The 24195-nt window shown below is 41.7% G+C and overlaps 1 protein-coding gene across 4 annotated transcripts; it reads right to left on the reverse strand.

Annotated features, from left to right (window-relative positions):
- Window positions 1-672: 672 nt before the first annotated feature.
- LOC133632229 (zinc finger protein ZFP2-like) lies at window positions 673-19183 on the reverse strand. Of its 4 annotated transcripts, XM_062024544.1 has the most exons (6): window positions 18897-19183; window positions 12299-12771; window positions 11961-12071; window positions 9302-9434; window positions 6852-7349; window positions 673-853 (listed from the first exon to the last, which is right to left on the reverse strand). In XM_062024544.1, the coding sequence occupies exons 2-6, from the start codon at window positions 12734-12736 to the stop codon at window positions 813-815; spliced, it is 1221 nt and encodes a 406-aa protein (XP_061880528.1). In that variant the 5' UTR covers window positions 12737-12771; window positions 18897-19183; the 3' UTR covers window positions 673-812. The 4 variants fall into 4 exon arrangements, with proteins under 4 accessions (XP_061880528.1, XP_061880525.1, XP_061880526.1 ...); XM_062024541.1 differs by lacking the exon at window positions 673-853 and having other exon boundaries at window positions 4504-7349; XM_062024542.1 differs by lacking the exons at window positions 673-853; window positions 18897-19183 and adding an exon at window positions 17592-17729 and having other exon boundaries at window positions 4504-7349.
- Window positions 19184-24195: the final 5012 nt, after the last annotated feature.

A 24195-nucleotide genomic window follows, 5' to 3' on the forward strand; every position in this document is an offset into this window, starting at 1 on the left:
CCCCAGACTTTCCCCACTTCCCCTGTGACTTTGCTGTACTAGCACTGTGTCAAATAAAAAGTAGCACATTCTAGTAGACATGGTCTTTTTTTCAATCATACACTCACTCATCCCTTTAACCGTTACAGGCTCAAGAATTTGCATGCACGTTCCGCGGGCTGTTCATCTTTTTTTTTTTAACAATAACATGTTTGTGATCGTGTCATGTCTTAAATGAAGTTGAAATTAAAATGGGATTAATTGTCCAGCCCTACTAAGAACTAGGAAATACAATTAAAAAATGCTCAAAATCAAATCCTGGCGCAACAACATCATTTTAATCTTTCACTAGCTGCTACAGTGTTTACAAGATGGAGGATGACTTAGAGATAGTGGCTGTTATGTCCACTCTAACATCCATCCAATAACTTGATGGACTCCATCAATAACTTAGCTTAGTAATGCGAGCTAAATATTTGAAATGTGGCGTTTGCCAAACATGGGAAGCGCTTGTTTTGCTCTTCCACTTTCTTCATTTGACTTTTGCATTCTTTCATCTCCTCTGATGTGAACTCCACTGCCTTCTTCAAGCTAACAATCATGGCGGCTCTTTCTTTACATTCTTCAACAAAGCCGGCTAATTTCGACTTTAAGGGCTTGAAATTGTTTTCAAATGACAAAACTTCAAGTCACTCACCTTCATCTTTCGTCTTTATCTCCGTTGGTGATTTGCTGGAAGTTGGTGGCGCTGATTCTCTTTCATGTTCTCTTTTAGCGGACGTCGCCATCTTAGCATAGCAGTAGTCGTCCATCTTCTATCACGTCTTCAATCTTCACTTCAGATATCGCTCCAAACTCAATGCACATTTCGTGGCTTTGGAAAATACAAATTGAGATATGTGTTGCTATATTTGCTGTCAATCATATGACTTTAAGAACGTGAATTCGAAAATTATCCGAACAACCATAGCATGCGGTCTTCTCTTTTTGCTTGGCTTCAAGTACATTTGCGCATGCGCTATAAGTCACCAACTTCCGTTTCCTACTCCACAGCAGTGTTTTTTCAAAATAAAGGCATTTTAATCTTCTTTTAAAACAATGGTTAGTAAAAGTATCTAACATCAAATAATGGACAACTACTGTTTGAAAATAAAAATATATATATATACAAGCACGTGCACAGACTTTTTCCATGGCTGTTGTTCAAACCAGAAAAAGGGCAAACATCGAGGAAAAAAAACCTACATTTTAAATACTACAAGAAACACAGAAATATTTTTCAAGCTACTTAGTTGTTTTAGTTAAAAACCTTTAGAAAGTCAAATGATTACTCTGAATAAAGAAGAAAAGCACTAAGAGTGTAGATCTCCACCAGGACCAATCCTATTGTTCACTTGCTACTAAATTGTGTGCCATCTCATGTGTATCGTGTGCTGCTATGACAATAAACTTCCATGAATCCTGTAAAACACCAGACAGTTAGTAATATGGTTTCACATAAAAATGTTGGTGAAACTGCTCATTTCTACCTAGCGATAGGTGGCTCTAACTGTAGTGCTAATCACTCACTAGCAGAAAGCCCTCATCGCACTGCTAATCAATAACTACCATCTTAGGCACTTAATAGCACTAATCGCCAGTTAACAGCTATCATGCTAAATGTCAACTATCTTAAAGGCCTACTGAAATGAATTTTTTTTATTTAAACGGGGATAGCAGATCTATTCTATGTGTCATACTTGATCATTTCGCGATATTGCCGTATTTTTGCTGAAAGGATTTAGTATAGAACAACGACGATAAAGATTGCAACTTTTGGTATCTGATTTTTAAAAAAGGCTTGCACCTACCGGAAGTAGCGTGACGTAGTCAGTTGAACATATACGCAAAGTTCCCTATTGTTTACAATGATGGCCGCATGAAGTGAGAGAGATTCGGACCGAGAAAGCGACAATTTCCCCATTAATTTGAGCGAGGATGAAAGATTTGTGGATGAGTAAAGTGCAAGTGAAGGACTAGTGGGGAGTTGAAGCTATTCAGATAGGGAAGATGCTGTGAGAGCCGGGGGTGACCTGATATTCAGCTGGGAATGACTACAACAGTAAATAAACACAAGACATATATATACTCTATTAGCCACAACACAACCAGGCTTATATTTAATATGCCACAAATTAATCCTGCATAAAAACACCTACGTGTTTGTTATGCTAGCTCCTAGCTCCTCTGCTAGCTCCTAGCTCCATAGAACGCGCCAATACAATTCAAACACCTGATCAACACACACAATCACTCAGCCCAAAAGACCGTTCACCTAACCCAATGTTCACAAAGCTTGTATATTTTTAAAAAGTTACGTACGTGACGCGCACATACGGTCAAGCTATCAAATGTTTAGCAGCCAAGGCTGCATACTCACGGTACGTGATATTCAGCTGGGAATGACTACAACAGTAAATAAACACAAGACATATATATACTCTATTAGCCACAACACAACCAGGCTTATATTTAATATGCCACAAATTAATCCTGCATTAAAAACACCTACGTGTTTGTTATGCTAGCTCCTAGCTCCTCTGCTAGCTCCTAGCTCCATAGAACACGCCAATACAATTCAAACACCTGATCAACACACACAATCACTCAGCCCAAAAGACCGTTCACCTAACCCAATGTTCATAAAGCTTATATATTTTTAAAAAGTTACGTACGTGACACGCACATACTGGGGCGGTATAGCTCGGTTGGTAGAGCGGCCGTGCCAGCAACTTGAGAGTTGCAGGTTCGATCCCCGCTTCCGCCATCCTAGTCACTGCTGTTGTGTCCTTGGGCAAGACACTTTACCCACCTGCTCCCAGTGCCACCCACACTGGTTTAAATGTAACTTAGATATTGGGTTTCACAATGTAAAGCGCTTTGAGTCACTTGAGAAAAAGCGCTATATAAATGTAATTCACTTCACTTCACATACGGTCAAGCTATCAAATGTTTAGCAGCCAAGGCTGCATACTCACGGTACCTGATATTCAGCTGGGAATGACTACAACAGTAAATAAACACAAGACATATATATACTCTATTAGCCACAACACAACCAGGCTTATATTTAATATGACACAAATTAATCCTGCATAAAAACACCTACGTCTTTGTTATGCTAACTCCTAGCTCCTATGCTAGCTCCTAGCTCCATAGAACACGCCAATACAATTCAAACACCTGATCAACACACACAATCACTCAGCCCAAAAGACCGTTCACCTAACCCAAGGTTCATAAAGCTTATATATTTTTAAAAAATTACGTACATACGCAAAAAAAAAGTTGCGCACATACGGTCAAGCGATCAAATGTTTAGAAGCCAAAGCTGCATACTCACGGTAGCACGTCTGCGTCTTTGTCATCCAAATCAAAGTAATCCTGGTAAGACTCTGTGTTGTCCCAGTTCTCTACAGGCGTCTGTGTATCGAAGTCAAAAGTCCTCCTGGTTAGAGTCTCTGTTATCCGAGTTCTTCCATCTTGACTGCATCTTTCGGGAATGTAAACAAAGACGCGCCGGCTGTGTACTGTTGTTGCTGACTTCATTCGAAAAATACGTCCGTTTCGCACCGACAACTTTCTTCTTTGCTTGCTCAGCTTCTTTCTCCATAATGCAATGAACATAATTGCAACAGATTCACGAACACAGATGTCGAGAATACTGTGGAATTATGAAATGAAAACAGAGCTTTTTCGTATTGGCTTCAATGTGGAAGGCATACCCGTGTTCCCCGGTCTATGTCACGCGCATACGTCATCCTCAGAGGCGTTTCGAACCGGAAGTTTAGCGGCAAATTTAAAATGTCACTTTATAAGTTAACCCGGCCGTATTGGCATGTGTTATAATGTTAAGATTTCATCATTGATATATAAACTATCAGACTGCGTGGTCGGTAGTAGTGGCTTTCAGTAGGCCTTTAAATGCAAACATGAAAACAAGACACATTAACGTCTTTCCCCATTACAAACATCATAACACAATCTAAACTTATATAAACACATTACTGTCTGAGCATATAAGATATTCAATTGTGTTACATCACAATTTATTATATTGAAATTAGCCATGTGATTAAGATGGGCACGGTCTGACCAATCACAAGTCAGTAGGAGCTGCTTTGTTCTCGTGTTTGGAGAAAGCGGAAGAGCGATTGTCAGCCTGACATTGATGTGTCTCTGAGAACTGAACACATTTTTATAACTTATAACAAAATGTGTTTATACAGTAACCTGCTCACATGAGTCACATTACAGCAGGGGTGTCAAACTCATTTTAGCTCAGGGGCCACATGGAGGAAAATCTATTTCCACGTGGGCGGGACGGGTAAAATCATGGCATGATAACTTCAAAATACGACAGATTGTTTTCTTTATTTTACTTCAACCCAAAATAGAACGATCACATTCGGAAAATGTACACATCACAAATAATCCTCTTGACAAAACACTTCAAGTTAGTTAAAAATTCTGAGGGAAAAAAATGGTGCATTTTCAAAAACACCTTAAAGAACGCAATGAACTTAAACTTAATCTCAGTGTTTCTATTAAACTTTAAGTCACAACCCATCTAGATTTGAACAAAAAACAAAATAAAGCATGAATAAAAACTATTCTATGTATCAACTAACTCATTTGTCATTTCCACATATTAATCCTGTGCTAACTCAACAAACCATACAAACTGAGGTAGAAACTATTCAAGAGTGTTGAGTTACTTCCTGTCTTCTAGACATAATGTGTATTGATAGAAAAATAAAAGCTGTGCAATGTGTGAACAATTTCAACAAAGCACAAATAAAAAGTGAAAAGACTGACAGTATTGCAGTAAATCACACACTGTTCACTTTCTTTACATTTGCACAGAAGACAATCATTTTCACAGAACTATATCAGTGTGCAGTGTCTCATGCTGCATTTTAAGTGGGGTTACTGATTGCTTATTTTACTCCTGTTTTACGTTGGGTGGAGGGGGAGGAGTCACAGCCCCGCTTTACCGTCTACCTCTTGCTTGGTATACTTGCTATGCTATTTGCTTGCCCAACAGAATTGCTAATGTGCCATCCAGTGGACACATTTAGAACAGCAGTTTCTTTCATTAAAAATACAGCTGAATTTTACACTTCGCAAATTCATCTCGCGGGCCAGATTGAACCTGTTATGCCCGAATGTCGAGGGAGGTGGGGGCTGGGTTGTGGGTGTTGGGGGTTAATTGTTCATAAGTCTCTGATTTGTACATCAACCAGTTTGAGGAGTAAAAGTTGGCAGTTTGTTATGCAAACAGTTACCCGGCATCACTTATGCGTCAACGTCAGTTTTGATACAGCTCAACTTTGCAGTGAAAAAGGGTGTAGTGCAGGTTTTTGAGCGTGCACAAACTTGACACATGAGGCCCCAGGACTGAAGAAGGAGTAACCAAGCACTTGAAGCATCATCTATCTTACTGTTCAGCAAGGTTTCAGATACAGAGAAGACATGGGGTCATGAGTGGATAAGATTATGCTCCAAATAATCCAAGTTTGTATGAATACCTCAGATATTTGTGAAAGAAGCAGTGAGGAGGTCCTGGGTAGGGTGGATGTCACCACATATGAGCAACATACCACAAACTAAACAGCTAATAGGTTATTTTCCCTTGTGTGTTCTTATGTGTTTTACTGCGTCTGCATTATGTGGGAACCTTTTACATCACACTGAACAATTAAATGTTTTTTCTCCAGTGTGTGTTCTCATGTGTCGCCACAAAGAGCTGTTATGACGGAAGCTTTTGCCACAAACTGAACAGTTAAATGTGTTTTCTCCTGTGTGTGTTCTCATGTGTCGACACAAAGAGCTGCTATGATTAAAGCTTTTGCCACAAACTGAACAATTAAATGTTTTTTCTCCAGCGTGTGTTCTCATGTGTCGACACAAAGAGCTGCTATGATTAAAGCTTTTGCCACAAACTGAACAATTAAATGTTTTTTCTCCAGCGTGTGTTCTCATGTGTCGCCACAAAGAGCTAATATGATGAAAGCTGTTGCCACAAACTGAACAATTAAATGTTTTTTCTCCGTGTGTTCTCATGTGTCGCCACAAAGAGCTGTTATGACGAAAGCTTTTGCCACAAACTGAACAATTAAATGTTTTTTCTCCAGCGTGTGTTCTCATGTGTCGACACAAAGAGCTGCTATGATTAAAGTTTTTGCCACAAACTGAACAATTAAATGTTTTTTCTCCAAGGTGTGTTCTCATGTGTCGCCACAAAGAGCTAATATGATGAAAGCTGTTGCCACAAACTGAACAATTAAATGTTTTTTCTCTAAAGTGTGTTCTCATGTGTCGCCAGAAAGAGCTGCTATGATTAAAGCTTTTGCCACAAACTGAACAATTAAATATTTTTTCTCCAGCGTGTGTTCTCATGTGTTGAGTCAAAGAGCTGTTATGATGAAATCTGTTGCCAAAAACTGAACAATTAAATGTTTTTTCTCCAGCGTGTGTTCTCATGTGTTGAGTCAAAGAGCTGTTATGATGAAAGCTGTTGCCACAAACTGAACAATTAATTGTTTTTTCTCCGTGTGTTCTCATGTGTCGACACAAAGAGCTGCTATGATTAAAGCTGCTGCCACAAACTGAACAATTAAATGTATTTTCACCTGTGTGTGTTCTCATGTGTTCAGTCAAATTGCCATTTTGATAAAAGCTTTTGCCACAAACTGAACAATTAAAGGGTTTTTCACCTGTGTGTGTTCTCATGTGTAGTGTCAAACTGGTCTTTTTAGTAAAACTTTTAGCACAAACCGAGCAGCTCAAACATGTTTTACCTCTCTTCTTTGTAGAGCTTTTTTTTTTACCTCTCTTCTTTGTAGAGCATTCAGAGTGTTTGTTGTCGGTGTGAGTCCTCATATCACCTTCACAGTCTGTATCGCTGCTCAAAGTTACTTCAACCTCGTCTTCAGCCTCACTATCTGATAGTGGAGCTAAGAGGTTGTCTAATTGTGGTTTCTCTTCATCATCTTCAGTCTTCACAGAGAGAATACTCAGTGGAAACTTGGTGTAATCAGCTTCCTCTCGTCCCAGAAGACACTCTCCCTCCTGAGTGATGCAGAGTTCCTCCTCTTCCTTTTTAATGTAGGGTGGTTGTGGAGTCTCCTTCACAGAGAGAATACTCAGTGGAAACTTGGTGTAATCAGCTTCCTCTCGTCCTAGAAGACACTCTCCCTCCTGAGTGATGCAGGGTTCCTCCTCTTCCTTTTTAATGCAGGGTGGTTGTGGAGTCTCCTGCTTCAAAGTGGAGCTCCCCCCTAACTGAGGGGAAACTTCTTCTGGATTACCGATCAGCTGCTGGACGTCTGCAAGACACAAACAACAAAAACACACTTTCTTCTATGTACTGTATGTGTGTGTAGTAGGGTTGTACAGTATACTGCTACTAATAAAGTATTGTGGTACTAATCAATTGAAATCGGTACTATAGCACCTTTGAAAAGTACCGGTACCGTTCTTTCATCTGAATGCTGCTGTGCGGCGGTGACTACAGAGCCGAGGCGCATGATGTTGAGTGTATCAAAACGCACACACAAAGTGCATACAAGCAATAACATGGTGGAGAGGAAGAAAGGCAACAAAGGACAATTCTACTGGTTAATAAAGAGGGTGTGTGGAGTGCAATATGGAGGTATTTGGGCTTCTAAACTAACAATAAAGGTGACACTTTAAACAGGGAGCCGCCGCTCTGCAAGGGTTGCTTTACACCTTTCCTGTTTGTGGGCTCCCAGACCGTGGTCGAGGAGCGCAGGGGAGACGTTCCCTCCAGGGCCCATGTTGTGTCGGGGGTAACACTGGGTCCATAAAGCTCCGCTCTTTGGTCGGAAGGACGAGGCCGTCGATTAGTTACAGCTTGCTCACTTTATTTATTATTTCCACGGGGCACAAGCGGACATCCACCATGCTATTAACACTCCTGCACATGCTACCACTACCTCTCCTTACTCGCCCACTCACTTACTCACATCACTCACCCCACATAATGCCACTCTTAAAGGCCTACTGAAATGCGATTTTCTTATCCAAACGGGGATAGCAGGTCCATTCTATGTGTCATACTTGATCATTTCGCGATATTGCCATATTTTTGCTAAAAGGATTTAGTAGAGAACATCGATGATAAAGTTCGCAACTTTTGGTCGCTGATAAAAAAAGCCTTGCCTGTACCGGAAGTAGCGTGACGTCACAGGTTGTGGAGCTCCTCACATCTGCACATTGTTTACAATCATGACCAGCAGCGAGAGCGATTCGGACCGAAAAAAGCGACGATTACACCATTAATTTGAGCGAGCATGAAAGATTTGTGGATGAGGAAAGTGAGAGTGAAGGATTAGAGGGCAGTGGAAGCGATTCAGATAGGGAAGATGCTGTGAGAGGCGGGTGGGACCTGATATTCAGCTGGGAATGACCAAAACAGTAAATAAACACAAGACATATATATACTCTATTAGCCACAACACAACCAGGCTTATATTTAATATGCCACAAATTAATCCGCATAACAAACACCTTCCCCCTCCCGTCCATATAACCCACCAATACAAATCAAACACCCGCACAACACACTCAATCCCACAGCCCAAAGTACCGTTCACCTCCGCAAAGTTCATACAGCACATATATTTCCCCAAAGTTACGTACGTGACATGCACATAGCGGCACACACGTACGGGCAAGCGATCAAATGTTTGGAAGCCAAAGCTGCATACTCACGGTAGCGCGCCTGCTATCCAACTCAAAGTCCTCCTGGTTGTGTTGCTGCAGCCAGCCGCTAATACACAGCTTCCCACCTACAGCTTTAGTCTTTGCTGTCTCCATTGTTCATTAAACAAATTGCAAAAGATTCACCAACACAGATGTCCAGAATACTGTGGAATTTTGCGATGAAAACAGACGACTTAATAGCTGGCCACAATGGTGTCCCTAAATGTCTGCACAATCCGTGACGTCACGCGCAAACGTCATCATACCGAGACGTTTTCAGCAGAATATTTTGCGGGAAATTTAAAATTGCACTTTACTAATCTAACCCGGCCGTATTGGCATGTGTTGCAATGTTAAGATTTCATCATTGATGTATAAACTATCAGACTGCGTGGTCGCTAGTAGTGGCTTTCAGTAGGCCTTTAAACTAGGATCACATACTAATTATTGTCTTTGAATCACCTAATGTATCTGTCTACTCTATTCTGCACAGGCAGCTGTGCAATGTGTACTGTGATGTGCAGAATCATGTTCATCACCGAAATAGACATACCCTTTGATCTATGATGTATTTGCCCTGTTTGGGAGCTCTTGCTACTAGTCATTGCCGTTGGTGCTGTCCCAATTGGTACCCAGTCCGTCTGGCATCCTTGTTCTCTTGTATTTCCCTGGAAATGGAGAAACAGCTACATGTACAAACAACGTTTCCGTATGAGTTGGGAAATTGTTAGATGTAAATATAAACGGAATACAATGATTTGCAAATCATTTTCAACCCATATTCAGTTGAATATGCTACAAAGACAACATATTTGATGTTCAAACTGATAAACTTTTCTTTTTTTTTGCAAATAATCATTAACTTTAGAATTTGATGCCAGCAACACGTGACAAAGAAGTTGGGAAAGGTGGCAATAAATACTGATAAATTTGAGGAATGCTCATCAAACACTTATTTGGAACATCCCACAGGTGAACAGGCAAATTGGGAACAGGTGGGTGCCATGATTGGGTATAAAAGTAGATTCCATGAAATGCTCAGTCATTCACAAACAAGGATGGGGCGAGGGTCACCACTTTGTCAACAAATGCGTGAGCAAATGGTTGAACAGTTTAAGAAAAACCTTTCTCAAGCAGCTATTGCAAGGAATTTAGGGATTTCACCATGTACGCTCCGTAATATCATCAAAGGGTTCAGAGAATCTGGAGAAATCACTGCATGTAAGCAGCTAAGCCTGTGACCTTCCATCCCTCAGGCTGTACTGCATCAACAAGCCACATCAGTGAGTAAAGGATATCACCACATGGGCTCAGGAACACTTCAGAAACCCACTGTCAGTAACTACAGTTGCCTGAGCTCATCTAAGATGGACTGATACAAAGTGGAAAAGTGTTCTGTGGTCTGACGAGTCCACATTTCAAATTGTTTTTGGAAACTGTGGACGTGGTGTGAAAAGAACCATCTGGATTGTTTAAGGTGCAAAGTTGAAAAGGCAGCATGTGTGATGGTATGGGGGTGTATTAGTGCCCAGGACACGGGTAACTTACACATCTGTGAAGGCACCATTAATGCTGAAAGGTACATACAGCTTTTGGAGCAACATATGTTGCCATCCAAGCAACGTTACCATGGACGCCCCTGCTTATTTCAGCAAGACAATGCCAAGCCACATGTTACATCAACGTGGTTTCATAGTAAAAGAGTGCAGGTACTAGACTGGCCTGCCTGTAGTCCAGACCTGTCTCCCATTGAAAATGTGTGGCGCATTATGAAGCCTAAAATAGCACTACGGAGACCCCCGGACTGTTGAACAACTTACCGTATTTTCCGCACCATAAGCCGCCCGTGTTGTAAGCTGCACCTTCAATGAATGGCATATTTCAAAACTTTGTTTACCTATTAGCCGCCCTGTGTTATTAGCCGCACCTACGCTACGCTAAAGGGAATGTCAAAAAAACAGTCAGATAGGTCAGTCAAACTTTAATAATATATTACAAACCAGCGTTCTAACAACTCTGTTCACTCCCAAAATGTAATGTGCAAAATTGCAATCACAAAAATAGTAACACTCAAATTAGTGCAGAGCAATAGCAACATCAATAACTCAACGTTGCTCATACGTTAGTGTCCCACAACACACAAAATAAACATTTAAAGCTCACTTTCTTCGCTCATTTTTTCTTCATCCATCCATCCCTTCGAGTTAGCTTTTATGATGACGCCGGCTGGAAAGTTCTCTTTTGGCAAGGTCTTCCTTTTGAATATCACCATGGGTGGAAGTTTCTGGCCGTTAGCATGGCAAGCTAGAATCACAGTGAAGGACGACTTCTCATTACCTGTGGTGCGAATATTCACCGTACGTGTTCCCGTTGTATCCACAGTGCGGTTCACAGGAATATCAAAAGTCAGTGGAACCTTGTACGCGTGTCTCTTAGTAGGAGACATTTTGTGGTCTTTAGAGAAACACACAAATAAAATAAAACGTAATATCCGCGCACTTCTTCTTCTACGGGGGCGGGTGCTCACCTTGGCGGTTGCTTACAGTAGTAGAAGAAGCGCTTCCTCTTCTATGGGGGCGGTTGCTTACCGTAGAAGAAGAAGCGCTTCCTCTTCTACGGGGAAAAAAGATGGCGGCTGTTTACCGTAGTTGCGAGACCTAATCTTTATGAAAATAAATATTAATATTAATCCTAATATAAGGCGCACCGGGTTATTAGCCGCACTGTCAGCTTTTGAGAAAAATTGTGGTTTTTAGGTGCGGAAAATACGGTAAGCTGTACATCAAGCAAGAATGGGAAATAATTCCACCTGAGAAGCTTCAAAAATGTGTCTCTTCAGTTCCCAAACGTTTACTGAGTGTTGTTAAAAGGAAAGGCCATGTAACACAGTGGTGAACATGCCCTTTCCCAACTACTTTGGCACGTGTTGCAGCCATGAAATTCTAAGTTAATGATTATTTGCAAAAAAAAGATATAGTTTATGAGTTTGAACATCAAATATGTTGTCTTTGTAGTGCATTCAACTGAATATGGCTTGAAAAGGATTTGCAAATCATTGTATTCCGTTTATATTTACATCTAACACAATTTCCCAACTCATATGGAAACGGAGTTTGTAATATGGATACCTCATTTACATAAATTATGAATACTTTCTCTGTTGGGCTTGAACTGTAATCCATTTAAACATTGATTTGGAAAACAAATGGAACCTGATCTTGATGGCCCTCCTCATCAGGCAAATCCAGTGCCATTGCCATTGGTTCATCCACCGCATCCGCCACTGATGCCGTAGTCGTACTGGCCATGATCTGATCTATTGTCTGTAAATGTACAATACTTTATATTATTGTCTATTGTAATCTATTGACACTATTGACAGTAATGTCAGTAAATGTACGATACTTTATACTGCAGAAGAACTTGACTAGAACTTGAAGCAATAATTATATGTAGAATATTTCATTGTTAATTTATTTCATTGTTCATGGAGTAGTCTATTACTATGTCTGTGAGTATGACTATGGAAACTGGAAATCAAGATCCTTACCCTCTTCCTTTCCCTTTCGGCAAATGCAGACCTCATGTGCACGGTCTGTCCACTTGAGGAGGGGGTGGGGTGGTCTGAACTTGTCGAAGCACTGGCACTGGGAGCACTGACAGTGACACTGCCACTGATGTCTGGCCAAATAGTTGGCACCGCCCCTTTCTTCAGCACCAGTCGACGGGGGGTGGCGATGCCCATCTCTGCCCTAAGCAAGGGACCCTCTTCGAAACACGATCTTTCGAAATGATTGCTGCATAATACACTGGACTTTCTGTGTGTGGTCCAATCCAACCGTGTTCGCTTGACCTCTCTGTTCCATCGTAAAGCTTGACGGTCATCTTTCGGGAATGCAAACAATGTAACACCGTCTGTGTTTGTGTTGCTGCAGCCGGCCGCAATACACCGGTTCCAAACTACAGCTTTCTTCTTTGCTGTCTCCATTGTTCAAAGATTCACCAACACAGATGTCCAGAATACTGTGGAATTTTGCAATGAAAACAGACGACTTAATAGCTGGCCACCGTGCTGTCCCAAAATGTGCTCTACAATCCGTGACGTCACGCGCAGGCGCCATCATACCGAAACGTTTTCAGCAGGATATTTCGGCGCAAAATTTAAAATTGCACTTTAGCCTTTAAATAGACTCCCCTTTTAGACCAGTTGATCTGCCGTTTCTTTTCTTTTCTACTCTGCTCCCAACCCGGGGTGGACCGCTAGCCTGTGCATCGGATGGGGACATCTCTACGCTGCTGACCCGTCTCCGCTCGGGATGGTTCCTGCTGGCCCCACTATGGACTGGACTTTCGCTGATGTGTTGGACTTTCACAATATTATGTCAGACCCACTCGACATCCATTGCTTTCGGTCTCCCCTAGAGGGGGGGGGGGGGGGGGGGGGGGGTTACCCACATATGCGGTCCTCTCCAAGGTTTCTCATAGTCATTCACATTGACGTCCCACTGGGGTGAGTTTTCCTTGCCCGTATGTGGGCTCTGTACCGAGGATGTCGTTGTGGCTTGTACAGCCCTTTGAGACACTTGTGATTTAGGGCTGTATATATAAACATTGATTGATTGATTGATTGACTTTAGTAAGCTAACCCGGCCGTATTGGCATGTGTTGCAATGTTAAGATTTCATCAATGATGTATAAACTATCAGACTGCGTGGTCGCTAGTAGTGGCTTTCAGTAGGCCTTTAATAAATGTGTTTTACCTGCTACATGGCTTATCTGTGTACATGTATTCATAGTTTTGTTTTTAGTACTTCATTAATAATTGTATTTTTCTTAAAGCACAGACCAGGAGTGGCAACCATAAATTAAGAATAACTTTATATAATGTCAGTAAAACTGTATGTTCTATTCTAATCTAATCCTTGATTATAGCAGACTATATGTAATATGGAAAATTGTAAATTGTTCTTTGGGTGCAACAAGAGAAGCCCAATGTGTTTAATGCCTTTTAATTTATATTTTAACCGTGTAAAAGTGTTCTTTGACTGTGAGTGTTTAATGTAGTAATTTTTCATAGTTATTTTTATTTGGAAAAGTATCTATACATTTGGTACCGGTACTCAATTATTGGTATGGGGACAACCGTAGTGTGTAGTGTTTCATGGCCATTCATTTAGTGCCTTGCCAGAATGATGGATCAATGTTTACATGACTTGTCAGACTCAGAAAAGTTCAGCTAGAATCACAGAAAGTAGAAAACATCTGCTGCGATGGACATTAGGATACTACAAACTAACAGTGGGGAAAAAGTCAATATTGAAATACATCGCAAAACTAAAAAAGATCATATCTATCTGAAAGAAGTCTGTAGTTAAGAAGAAGAGGACTTTTTTAGATATTAAATGCAAGAAATTTGATCCATTTTCTGGACAACTGCAACGATCATTGGAACTACTTTGTTTTTGACACAATTTGTCCAATAAATAATAACTGTCATCAAGTATACATTTATACAACATTAATTTTAAGTAGTTTTTTGAAATTTTCAGTGATTTTGTAAAAATGTCAGTAAAACTCCATGTCACAATATTACAATAGACTATTGTATCGTGACTCAAGTACCGTGATACATAGTTTATCATGAAGTCCTTTCCAATACCTCGTCTAGAGCTGGACAATTATGGCAAAACATAATAATCACAATTATTTTGGAATCACGATAAATAACACCATTTTTTTATTAATTTGAAAACATAAAAACATTATCACCAAAACTCAATTTTAAATATAATCTAAAAGAACAACCAGATATACATTAGTAACAAATAAATAACGCGTAAAATAACAATCCTAGTAACAATAAATTAAAACGACTATAGCAATATGAAAAACTAATCTAATTCAGGTTTTCTGTTTAAATTGTTCTGTATTCCGTTTCTTACCTCTCACACTTATTTTACACAATAGATTGTTTGCTTTTCGTGTCATGAATAACATTTTCTAAAATCAATCAACCAATCAATCAATCAAAGCGGAAAGTGTGAGTTTTGAGAAAATTTGAGGCTGTAAAATAAGGAAAGCCTCTCAAGTTGCGACTGCCTTCCTGTTTGTACATTGATCTTACATCGTGATGCCGTTCACAACAACACAAGAAGTGATTTGTTGTGTGTGGATTGTTCTTGCTAGCTTTAGCTTCATAGTTTAGTCGCTGTTTCAAGTGGCCGTCTCCACATTGTTTAGTTCAGGACAGGGTGGTTGAGTGTTTCGGGGATGAACGAGGGGTACCGGACACATTATTGTCCCAAACAAATGTTTCTTCTCCTCACAATGACAACATTTCACTCACATTTATGTCCATTTCCGTGAAATTCTGCGTTTACTAGCAGATTCTGTTTTAGTGGCCAATTCTGGGGGTTACATTAAAGCGAAAATCATGTGGTCTTACTTTTTTGTTGAGTTCAGTGATTACTGATTAGTAGGGGTGTAACGGTACACAAACATTTCGGTTCGGTAGGTACCTCGGTTTAGAGGTCACGGTTCGGTTCCTTTTCGGTACAGTAAGAAAACAAAATATACATCTTTGGGTTATTTATTTACCAAATTTGCAAAATCTTCCACCAAAAATATTTTTCTTAGTGGAATATTTGATGTGAAGAAATGAGAACCTTGGATAGGTCAATAATTCATAATAACATTGACTTTGATTCAATATTATGTTTTGAGCAATGACAGTTTGAAAGGAAAAAAAAAACAGCTTTGTTTTATTAGTCAACATTGCAACTTTTTCTTAATTACATTTAACCTTTTTTATTTCACTTTTGTTATGTTTTTGTTTATTTTAATAGTATTTTTAGAATGTGCCGTGGGCCTTTAAAACATTAGCTGTGGGCCGCAAATGGCCTCCGGGGCACACTTTTGACACGCCTGCTATAGATAATAAAAAATTAAATCTGATAAATCTATGGATAAAAAGCGTTTATCATAACTCTCTCGCTCTCTCTGTCTCTCCCCCTCCCTCACGAATGCTTCTTACTCTGAACGTACATTGTTAATACACGCAGCCATCACTCGAGGTGCCGGACATTTGAGGCGTTTGGGGGGCACCGCCCGGGCAGCCCCACAGGGGAGGGCGTGTCCGGTGGGGGGAGGACGTCTGGTCAGGACCTGGCCCGGTCGCTGGTAGTAGCTAGCAGCGACCGGTTTCACCGGACATGTCCTCTTTTGCTGGCATGCTGGCGGCTAACGGGCTGGGATTGACTGGCCGTGCGTCCTCTTTTCACCGGGCGTGTCCTCTTTTGCGGAGCTGTCGGGGCGGAGTTTCTTGGATGCCTCAGATGTCCTGCATTTTGAGTATTGTTTACACAACGTGTGTTACGCTACTTAATATGTCTGTGTGGAAACTCGTTCGGTACACCTCCGAACCGAACCGGAACCCCCGTACTGAAACGGTTCGATAAAATACCCGTACTGTTACACCCCTACTGATTAGTAGGAGTGTAACGGTACGTGTTTTGTATTGAACCGTTTCGGTACGTGGCTTTCGGTTCGGTACGGGGGTGTACCGAACGAGTTTCTAAGCTAAATTCTTAACAAGCTGCTTTGCTTCTTCTGCCTCTGTCTCAGCACCCAGCATTGTCCCACCCACACAACCATCTGATTGGTTACACACAAAGCTTTAACAGCCAATCAGCAGTGCGTATTCAGAGCGCATGTAGCCAGCGCTTCAGCGTCGAGCAGATAAGTGTTTAGCAGGTGATCATCAGGCAGCTAACTCTCCCCAAATGATAATAAACACCTCCCAGTCAACTACTAGTAACATCACTATGAGCCCGTTGACCTTCTAGAAACGTAAACTGCAGCTCAGCTCGCTTGCAGTCCTGGCTTGAGGTGAAGGCTAATTAGCTTTTAGCGTAGCGTTAGCTCATTTTGCGGTGTGTGTGTGTGTGTGTTAGCTCTTTGTGCGGTGTGTGTGTAGTCTCTCCTATTGTACTATTTTTTCAGCTATAGTTACATTAAAGGCCTACTGAAATGATTTTTTTTAATTTAAACGGGAATAGCAGATCCATTCTATGTGTCATACTTGATCATTTCGCGATATTGCCATATTTTTGCTGAAAGGATTTAGTAGAGAAAATCGACGATAAAGTTCGCAACTTTTGCTCGCTGATAAAAAAAAACCTTGCCCCTACCGGAAGTAGCGTGACGTCACAAGCGGTAGTGCTGCTCACAATTCCCCGTTGTTTACAATGGAGCGAGAGATATTAGGAGCGAGAAAGTGACGATTACCCCATTAATTTGAGCGAGGATGAGAGATTTGTGGATGAGGAACGTTAGAGTGACGGACTAGAATGCAGTTCAAGAGATATATTTTTTCGCTCTGACCGTAACTTAGGTACAAGCTGGCTCATTGGAATCCACACTCTCTCCTTTTTCTATTGTGGATCACGGATTTGTATTTTAAACCACCTCGGATACTATATCCTCTTGAAAATGAGAGTCGAGAACGCGAAATGGACATTCACAGTGACTTTTATCTCCACGACAATACATCGACGAAGCTCTTTAGCATGAGCTAACGTGATAGCATCTGTCTCAAATGCAGATAGAAACAAAATAAATAAATCCCTGACTGGAAGGATAGACAGAAGATCAACAATACTACTATCAGGAGACACGGAACCAAACACTGGACATTAATGTGTATTTGACGCCTGTCGAAGCATAGCAATGCTGTTGCTAACGACGCTAACTTAACAACGGGACCTCGTCAGAGCTATAATAAAAACATTAGCGCTCCACCTACGCCAGCCAGCCCTCCTCTGCTCATCAACACCCGTGCTCACCTGAGTCCAGCGATCGACGATGCGGTCGGCGGCCCGGAGACGTAGGAAGTCAAGGTGAGTTCGCCGCTAGCGCGTCTGCTATCCAAGTCAAAGTCCTCCTTGTTGTGTTTCTACAGCCAGCCGCATACACCGATCCCACCTACAACGTTCTTCTTTGCAGCCTCCATTGTTCATTAAACAAATTGCAAAAGATTCACCAACACAGATGTCCAGAATACTGTGGAATTATGTAGAAGAAAACAGAGTGTCCAATAGGGCCCAAACACTTCCGTGGACCTCGCGACGTCACGCGCATACGTCATCCGTTTTTAACCGGAAGTTCCCCGGGAAATTTAAAATTGCACTTTATAAGTTAACCCGGCCGTATTGGCATGTGTTGCAATGTTAAGATTTCATCATTGATATATAAACTATCAGACTGCGTGGTCGCTAGTAGTGGCTTTCAGTAGGCCTTTAATCATTAGTAATGGAGCAGCCTAGTTTTGAATGGCAGGGTCCCTGCTATCACATGTTGATAAAAATATAACATTTACATAATAAAAATCAACTCCAGGCTTTCCAAATGCTGTAATAAATTAAGCATGATGAGTTGACTTGAAACTGTTTAATGTTGCACTTTTTATATGTAGAAGAAAAGTTGTGTCATTTTATTTAATCTGAGCAACAACTTGAGGCAGTTTAATGTTGATTAACGTGGGAAGAATTATTATAGTGTTCCCAATGTTAAAAGGATAAAGCCATTGTTTACAAATTTGGTAAATAAATAACCCAAAAATGTATATTTTGTTGTTTTCATACTGTACCGAAAATGAACCGAACCGTGACCTCTAAACCGAGGTACGTACCGAACCAAAATTGTTGTGTACCGTTACACCCCTACTGATTAGACATACTAGCACTGTGTCAAATAAAAAGTAGCACATTCTAGTAGACATGGTCTTTTTTTTCAATCATACACTCACTCATCCCTTTAACCGTTACAGGCTCAAGAATTTGCATGCACGTTCCGCGGGCTGTTCATCTTTTTTTCTTTTCTTTTTTTTACAATAACATGTTTATGATCGTGTCATGTCTTAAATGAAGTTGAGATTAAAATGGGATTAATTGTCCAGCCCTACTAATAACTAGGAAATACAATTAAAAAATGACTTTTGCATTCTTTCATCTCCTCTGATGTGAACTCCACTGCCTTCTTCAAGCTAACAATCATGGCGGCTCTTTCTTTACATTCTTCAACAAAGCCGGCTAATTTAGGCTTTAAGGGCTTGAAATAGTTTTCAAATGACAAAACTTCAAGTCACTCACCTTCATCTTTCGTCTTTATCTCCGTTGGTGATTTGCTGGAAGTTGGTGGCGCTGATTCTCTTTCACTTTGTTTTAGCGGACGTCGCCATCTTAGCATAGCAGTAGTCGTCCATCTTCTATCACGTCTTCAATCTTCACTTCAGATATCGCTCCAAACTCAATGCACGTTTCGTGGCTTTGGAAAATACCAATTGAGATATTTGTTGCTATATTTGCTGTGAATCATATGACTTTAAGATCGTGAATTCGAAAATTCTCCGAACAACCATAGCATGCGGTCTTCTCTTTTTGCTTCGCTTAAAGTACATTTGCGCATGCGCTAGAAGTCCGCAACTTCCGTTTCCTACTCCACATCATTTTTTTTTCAAAATAAAGGCAATTTAATCTTCTTTTAAAACAATGGTTGGCAAAAGTATCTAACATCAAATTATGGACAACTACTGTTTGAAAATAAAATAAAAATATATATACAAGCACGTACACAGACTTTTTCCATGGCTGTTGTTCAAACCAGAAAAAGGGCAAACATCGAATAAAAAAAATCCTACATTTTAAATACTACAATTGGAAACAGAAATATTTTTCAACCCACTGAGTTGTTTTGGTTAAAAACCTTTAGAAAGTCAAATGATTACTCTGAATAAAGAAGAAAAGCACTAAGAGTGTAGATCTCCACCAGGACCAATCCTTTTGTTCACGTAAATTGTGTGCCATCTCATGTGTATCGTGTGCTGCTATGACAATAAACTTCCATGAATCCTGTAAAACACCAGACAGTTAGTAATATGGTTTCACATAAAAATGTTGGTGAAACTGCTCATTTCTACCTAGCGATAGGTGGCTCTAACTGTAGTGCTAATCACTCACCAGCAGAAAGCCCTCATCGCACTGCTAATCAATAACTACCATCTTAGGCACTTAACATCACTAATTGGCAGTTAACAGCTATCATGCTAAATGTCAACTATCTTAAATGCAAACATGAAAACAAGACACATTAACGTCTTTCCCCATTACAAACATCATAACACAATCTAAACTTATATAAACACATTACTGTTTGAGCATATAAGATATTCAATTGTGTTACATCGCAATTTTTTATATTGAAATTAGCCATGTGATTAAGATGGGCACGGTCTGACCAATCACAAGTCAGTAGGAGGTGCTTTGTGTAAATGTTCTGTTTTTGCAGTGCGCATTATTATGGTACTTACGGTTCAGACACTCTTTTAGTGTATTTACGGTACCTCCCAGCATGCATTGCTCTATGCGCGGGCTCTGGTAGGAAGTCTGTTATGTGAACGGCAGTGGCCTGTTTGTTATTGTGTTCCCTGAACTTAAACCCAGTAAAGTATACTTATACAAAGAAGAAGGTTGTCGTCATTGGATTATCAATGGTAGCAGAGGATGGTTAACAACGCTAACTACAGAGTCCCTCCTGCGTTTGAAGGAAATAAGTCATATGAGAGCTGGAAAAATGAAGTTGAAATGTGGATACGTCCTACCAACCTGGATAAGGAGAAACAAGCCTTAGCTGTTGCTCTATCACTGAGGGGGAGAGCTAGAGATACAGCTTCGGAAATACCTGCGGATGATTTGAACAAAGATGATGGGATGAAGACCCTTGTAAAGGCATTGGATAATGTATTCTTAAAAGAAGAAAAGGACAGAGCGTATGATGCATACACGGACTTTGACAAGATTCGGAGAGAAGACAAAGTTTCCAAGGTGGATTACATCGTCCAGTTCAAGCAGAGGTACAACAAAATGCGCAAATTTGACATGGTTCTTCCCGACGCTGTTTTAGCATTCAAGTTGTTAGATACGGCCAGTCTCGATGTTAACTATAAACAGCTTGCGCATACAGCTTGTTCAACACTTACATCTGCAAGCATGAAGTCAGAAGTCAGCTTTAAAAATGATTTTTGGAGACAATATGCAGCCGCTCACATGCAGCGGGGGAATTCACATGCGTGAAGATGTTGCTTTTTATGTGGATCAAAGAAAAAGAGACAAAGGAAATTTCGTTTACAACCCGACCAAAAGAGGGTGCAATTGACTGGCTCAAACCCACAAGATAGGTACGGTAGGAGGTCAAAGTGTGCAATTTGCCAGAGTACATTTCACTGGGCTAAGGAATGCCCAAAAAAGGCTGAACATGTAAAAATGACAGAGGAAAATGCAGAGACAGAAGCAATTGAACAGTGCAATGTTACATTGTTTTCTAAAGATTCAGTATCTGATGCTGAAATATTCATGGTAGAAGCCATAGGTTCAGCTGTAATTGACAGTGCATGCACCAGAACAGTCCGTGGTGAAAAATGGCTGGACAATTACATTCATACAGTTCAATTTTAGGACTAGATGGAACAATCCCATGATACAAAATAACCTGAGTAGAGTGGTAACAGTAGGCTATCTCCTTCGGAGCTGCTTCAAAGCGGTTATGGTGTTGGACCTAGTTAGGTGGGATTGCAAAATGGGGGACAGATGAGGAGGGGTGATGGTTGACAGCTTCATTGAGGTCATCAAGTGGGCACCCTCCTTCACCGGTGTTTCAATGATAGGCCCACGACACCTCCAGAGGGCTCATCGAAAACACCTGGCGTCCCAGGCGAGCCCCCCTCTGCTTTTAACCATTATGTGATGTAGGTCTTACTAGAGCTCCAGATGGTGTCTCTCCTCTTCACTCACAGACACCGACTGGCTGTCTCTGCTGCTCCTGAGAGGGCTTTGATGGTGTTTCACAGGGTTTGGCCTCGAACTCCAATGTCCTTAAGCAGCCTGATGCTTGTCCGGCCCACAAAACCTCTGCAGCCAACTTCCACTGGGCAGACCTTGGCTTTCCATCCAATCTGCTCAGCATCAGCTGCCAGTTCGGTGTACTTAAGGCTTTTGCGTTCAAATGCCTCCTCCACAGCGGCCTCCCAGGGCACCGTGAGTTCTATTATGTACACGATATGCAGTGAGGAGGACCAGAGCACAAGGTGTGGTCTGAGGTTTGATCTGGCTATCTCTGAAGGAAAGCAGAGCTTTTGATTAAGATCCACCACCATTTTCTAGTCACGAGCCCTTCCGAGCTGGCCTATGTCTGGTATATGGCCTTTGGTTGACTGCACCTTCTCGGATGAACTCTCTTGTGGATGTATGATGTAATTTTGGCGGGGGCAGGGCATTGGTCTTCACTCTTCTGGCCTCTAACGGGGCTGCTAGACACTTCAGAACTTGGTTGTGCCGCCAGGTGTAGCGCCCTTGTGACAGACTTGACTTGCAGCCAACGAGTATGTGTTTGAGGTTAGCTGGATATGGACAGAGGGGGCATGTGGGGTCCTCTCCGTACCACTGTTTGAGGTTGGAGGGGGAGGGAAGGACATCATAAGTGGAGCGTAAGATGAAGCTGATGTGAACTGCCTCCATGCCCAGTAGCTCCCTCCATGAGACCTTTCTCCTCTCAACTCCTTCCCAGCTCATCCACTGTCCTTGCTTGACTTGTGAGACAGCCTTTGCACATCTAGTTGCTTGCTTGTGCCGACGTACCTACTCTACAACCAGCCGACGTCGCTGAGCTGGAGCAGCCGTATGCCACAACGGTCTGCTCTCACCAAGGCCAAGGCCTCCTCTCCCCTGCTGCACAAAGCCAATGATGACTCTGTGCCGAAGATCTTTCTTTGCTTGCAGAGTAGCTGCCGCTGCAGTCCATTTCCTTCCGGTCACCAAGGTAGGAGCTGTTTGGGCAACACATGGGTCACAAGACTCTGTTAGCGTCATTTCCAGCCTTACCTTTGCACACTTAAACTCCTCTACTAGGCTAGAAACAGGAAGCTCCAGAACACCTCTTCCATACAGTCCGATGTTACTGAAGCATTTGGGAAGACCCAGCCACTTCCTAGCAAATGAGCTAACCACCCTCTCTATCTTTTCTACCTTTGTGGTTGGTACCTCGTAGATGGTAAGAGGCCACATTAGCCTGGGTAGCAACCCAAATTGGAGGCACCACAGCTTCAACCGGCCAGGGAGCATGGTCTTATCGATGTTTTCAATGCCAGTTATAGTATCCTTCTTGAGCTGGTCCACTTGCCCTGTGTCTTTGAGGGTGGCATGATATCAACGTCCAAGACTCTTGACAGGCTTCTCAAACACTGTTGGTATAGCCTCCTCACCCACACAGAATCAATATTCCATCAGCTTCCCCCTCACCACCGAGATGCTTCTAGACTTGCTTGGCTTTATTTCCATCCGGGCCCACTGGATGTTTTCTTGCAGTTTGTTCAGCAGCCGCCTAGCACACGACTTGGTTGTGGTGAGGATGGTCATATCATCTATATAGGCTCTTATAGGCGGGAGACGAAGACCTGATTTACTCTTTTGACCTCCTACCACCCACCTAGAGGCTCGGATGATGACCTCCATAGCCATTGTAAAAGCAAGAGGTGAGATGGTACACCCTGCCATTATTCCTATTTCAAGTCGCTGCCATACTGTGGTACACTCACCAGTTGTAGGGCATAGCTGTAGGTCCTGGAAATAGGCTTTGACAAGACCAGATATGAAATCCGGGACACTGAAATAGTGGAATGCCACCCAGAGGAGATCATGAAGAACTGACCCAAAGGCATTTGCTAGGTCCAGGAACACAACATAGAGATCTCGTCCACCCTTTTTGTCAGCTTGAATTTGACTCAATATCATGTTCGTGTGTTCTAGGCACCCCGAGAAGCCTGGAATCCCTGCTCTTTGCACCGAAGTATCAATATATTGGTTCCTTTCCAGGTAGGTGGCCAGCCTGTGAGCCACTATACTGAAGAAGATTTTGCCTTCAACATTGAGACGGCTGATTTGGCGAAACAGTCTGATGTCCACAGAGTCCTTTTCCTTGGGGATCAGGATGCCTCCTGCCCTCCGCCATGCAGTTGGAATTGCTTGTTTCTGCCACACCACCCTCATCAGCCTCCATAGAAAGTGTAAAACCTCCGGAGATTTCTTATTGAATCGGTATGGAATTCCATTGGGCCCAGAAGAGGATGCAGCTCTTGCTCATCGCACAATTCTCTCCACTTTACTCCACTTGGGAGGGTTAGTGTCCATGTGGTGTTCTGGGGACTCTATTGGTGGCATATCAGGTGGGAGAGTTTTCGGTCCGCTCCGCTGGCTGTCAGTGTGGTTCTGTTTGAGGTAAGCTTCAAGATCTTTCTTTGATGTTGTGAGTTTGCCACTTTTGTCCTTTGTAAAAAGGCTTTTTGCAAACTTAAAGGGGTCTTTGAAGAAGTTTGCTCTAGTTCTCTCCTTCATTTTGCGC

Source organism: Entelurus aequoreus, linkage group LG17 (genome assembly GCF_033978785.1).
Source record: "Entelurus aequoreus isolate RoL-2023_Sb linkage group LG17, RoL_Eaeq_v1.1, whole genome shotgun sequence".
Lineage (NCBI taxonomy): Eukaryota > Metazoa > Chordata > Actinopteri > Syngnathiformes > Syngnathidae > Entelurus > Entelurus aequoreus.

What these genes read in the sequence shown, in the direction of transcription:
- LOC133632229 (XM_062024541.1), bottom strand. Translation starts at nt 12,736, where the DNA reads ATGGAGACAGCAAAGAAGAAAGCTGTAGTTTGGAACCGGTGTATTGCG. An exon ending in AGGAGGGCCATCAAGATCAG is followed by an intron (nt 9,435 to 11,960) that starts GTTCCATTTGTT and finishes TTGTACATGTAG; the next exon opens with CTGTTTCTCCATTTCCAGGG. An exon ending in AATACATCATAGATCAAAGG is followed by an intron (nt 7,350 to 9,301) that starts GTATGTCTATTT and finishes TGTGTCTTGCAG; the next exon opens with ACGTCCAGCAGCTGATCGGT.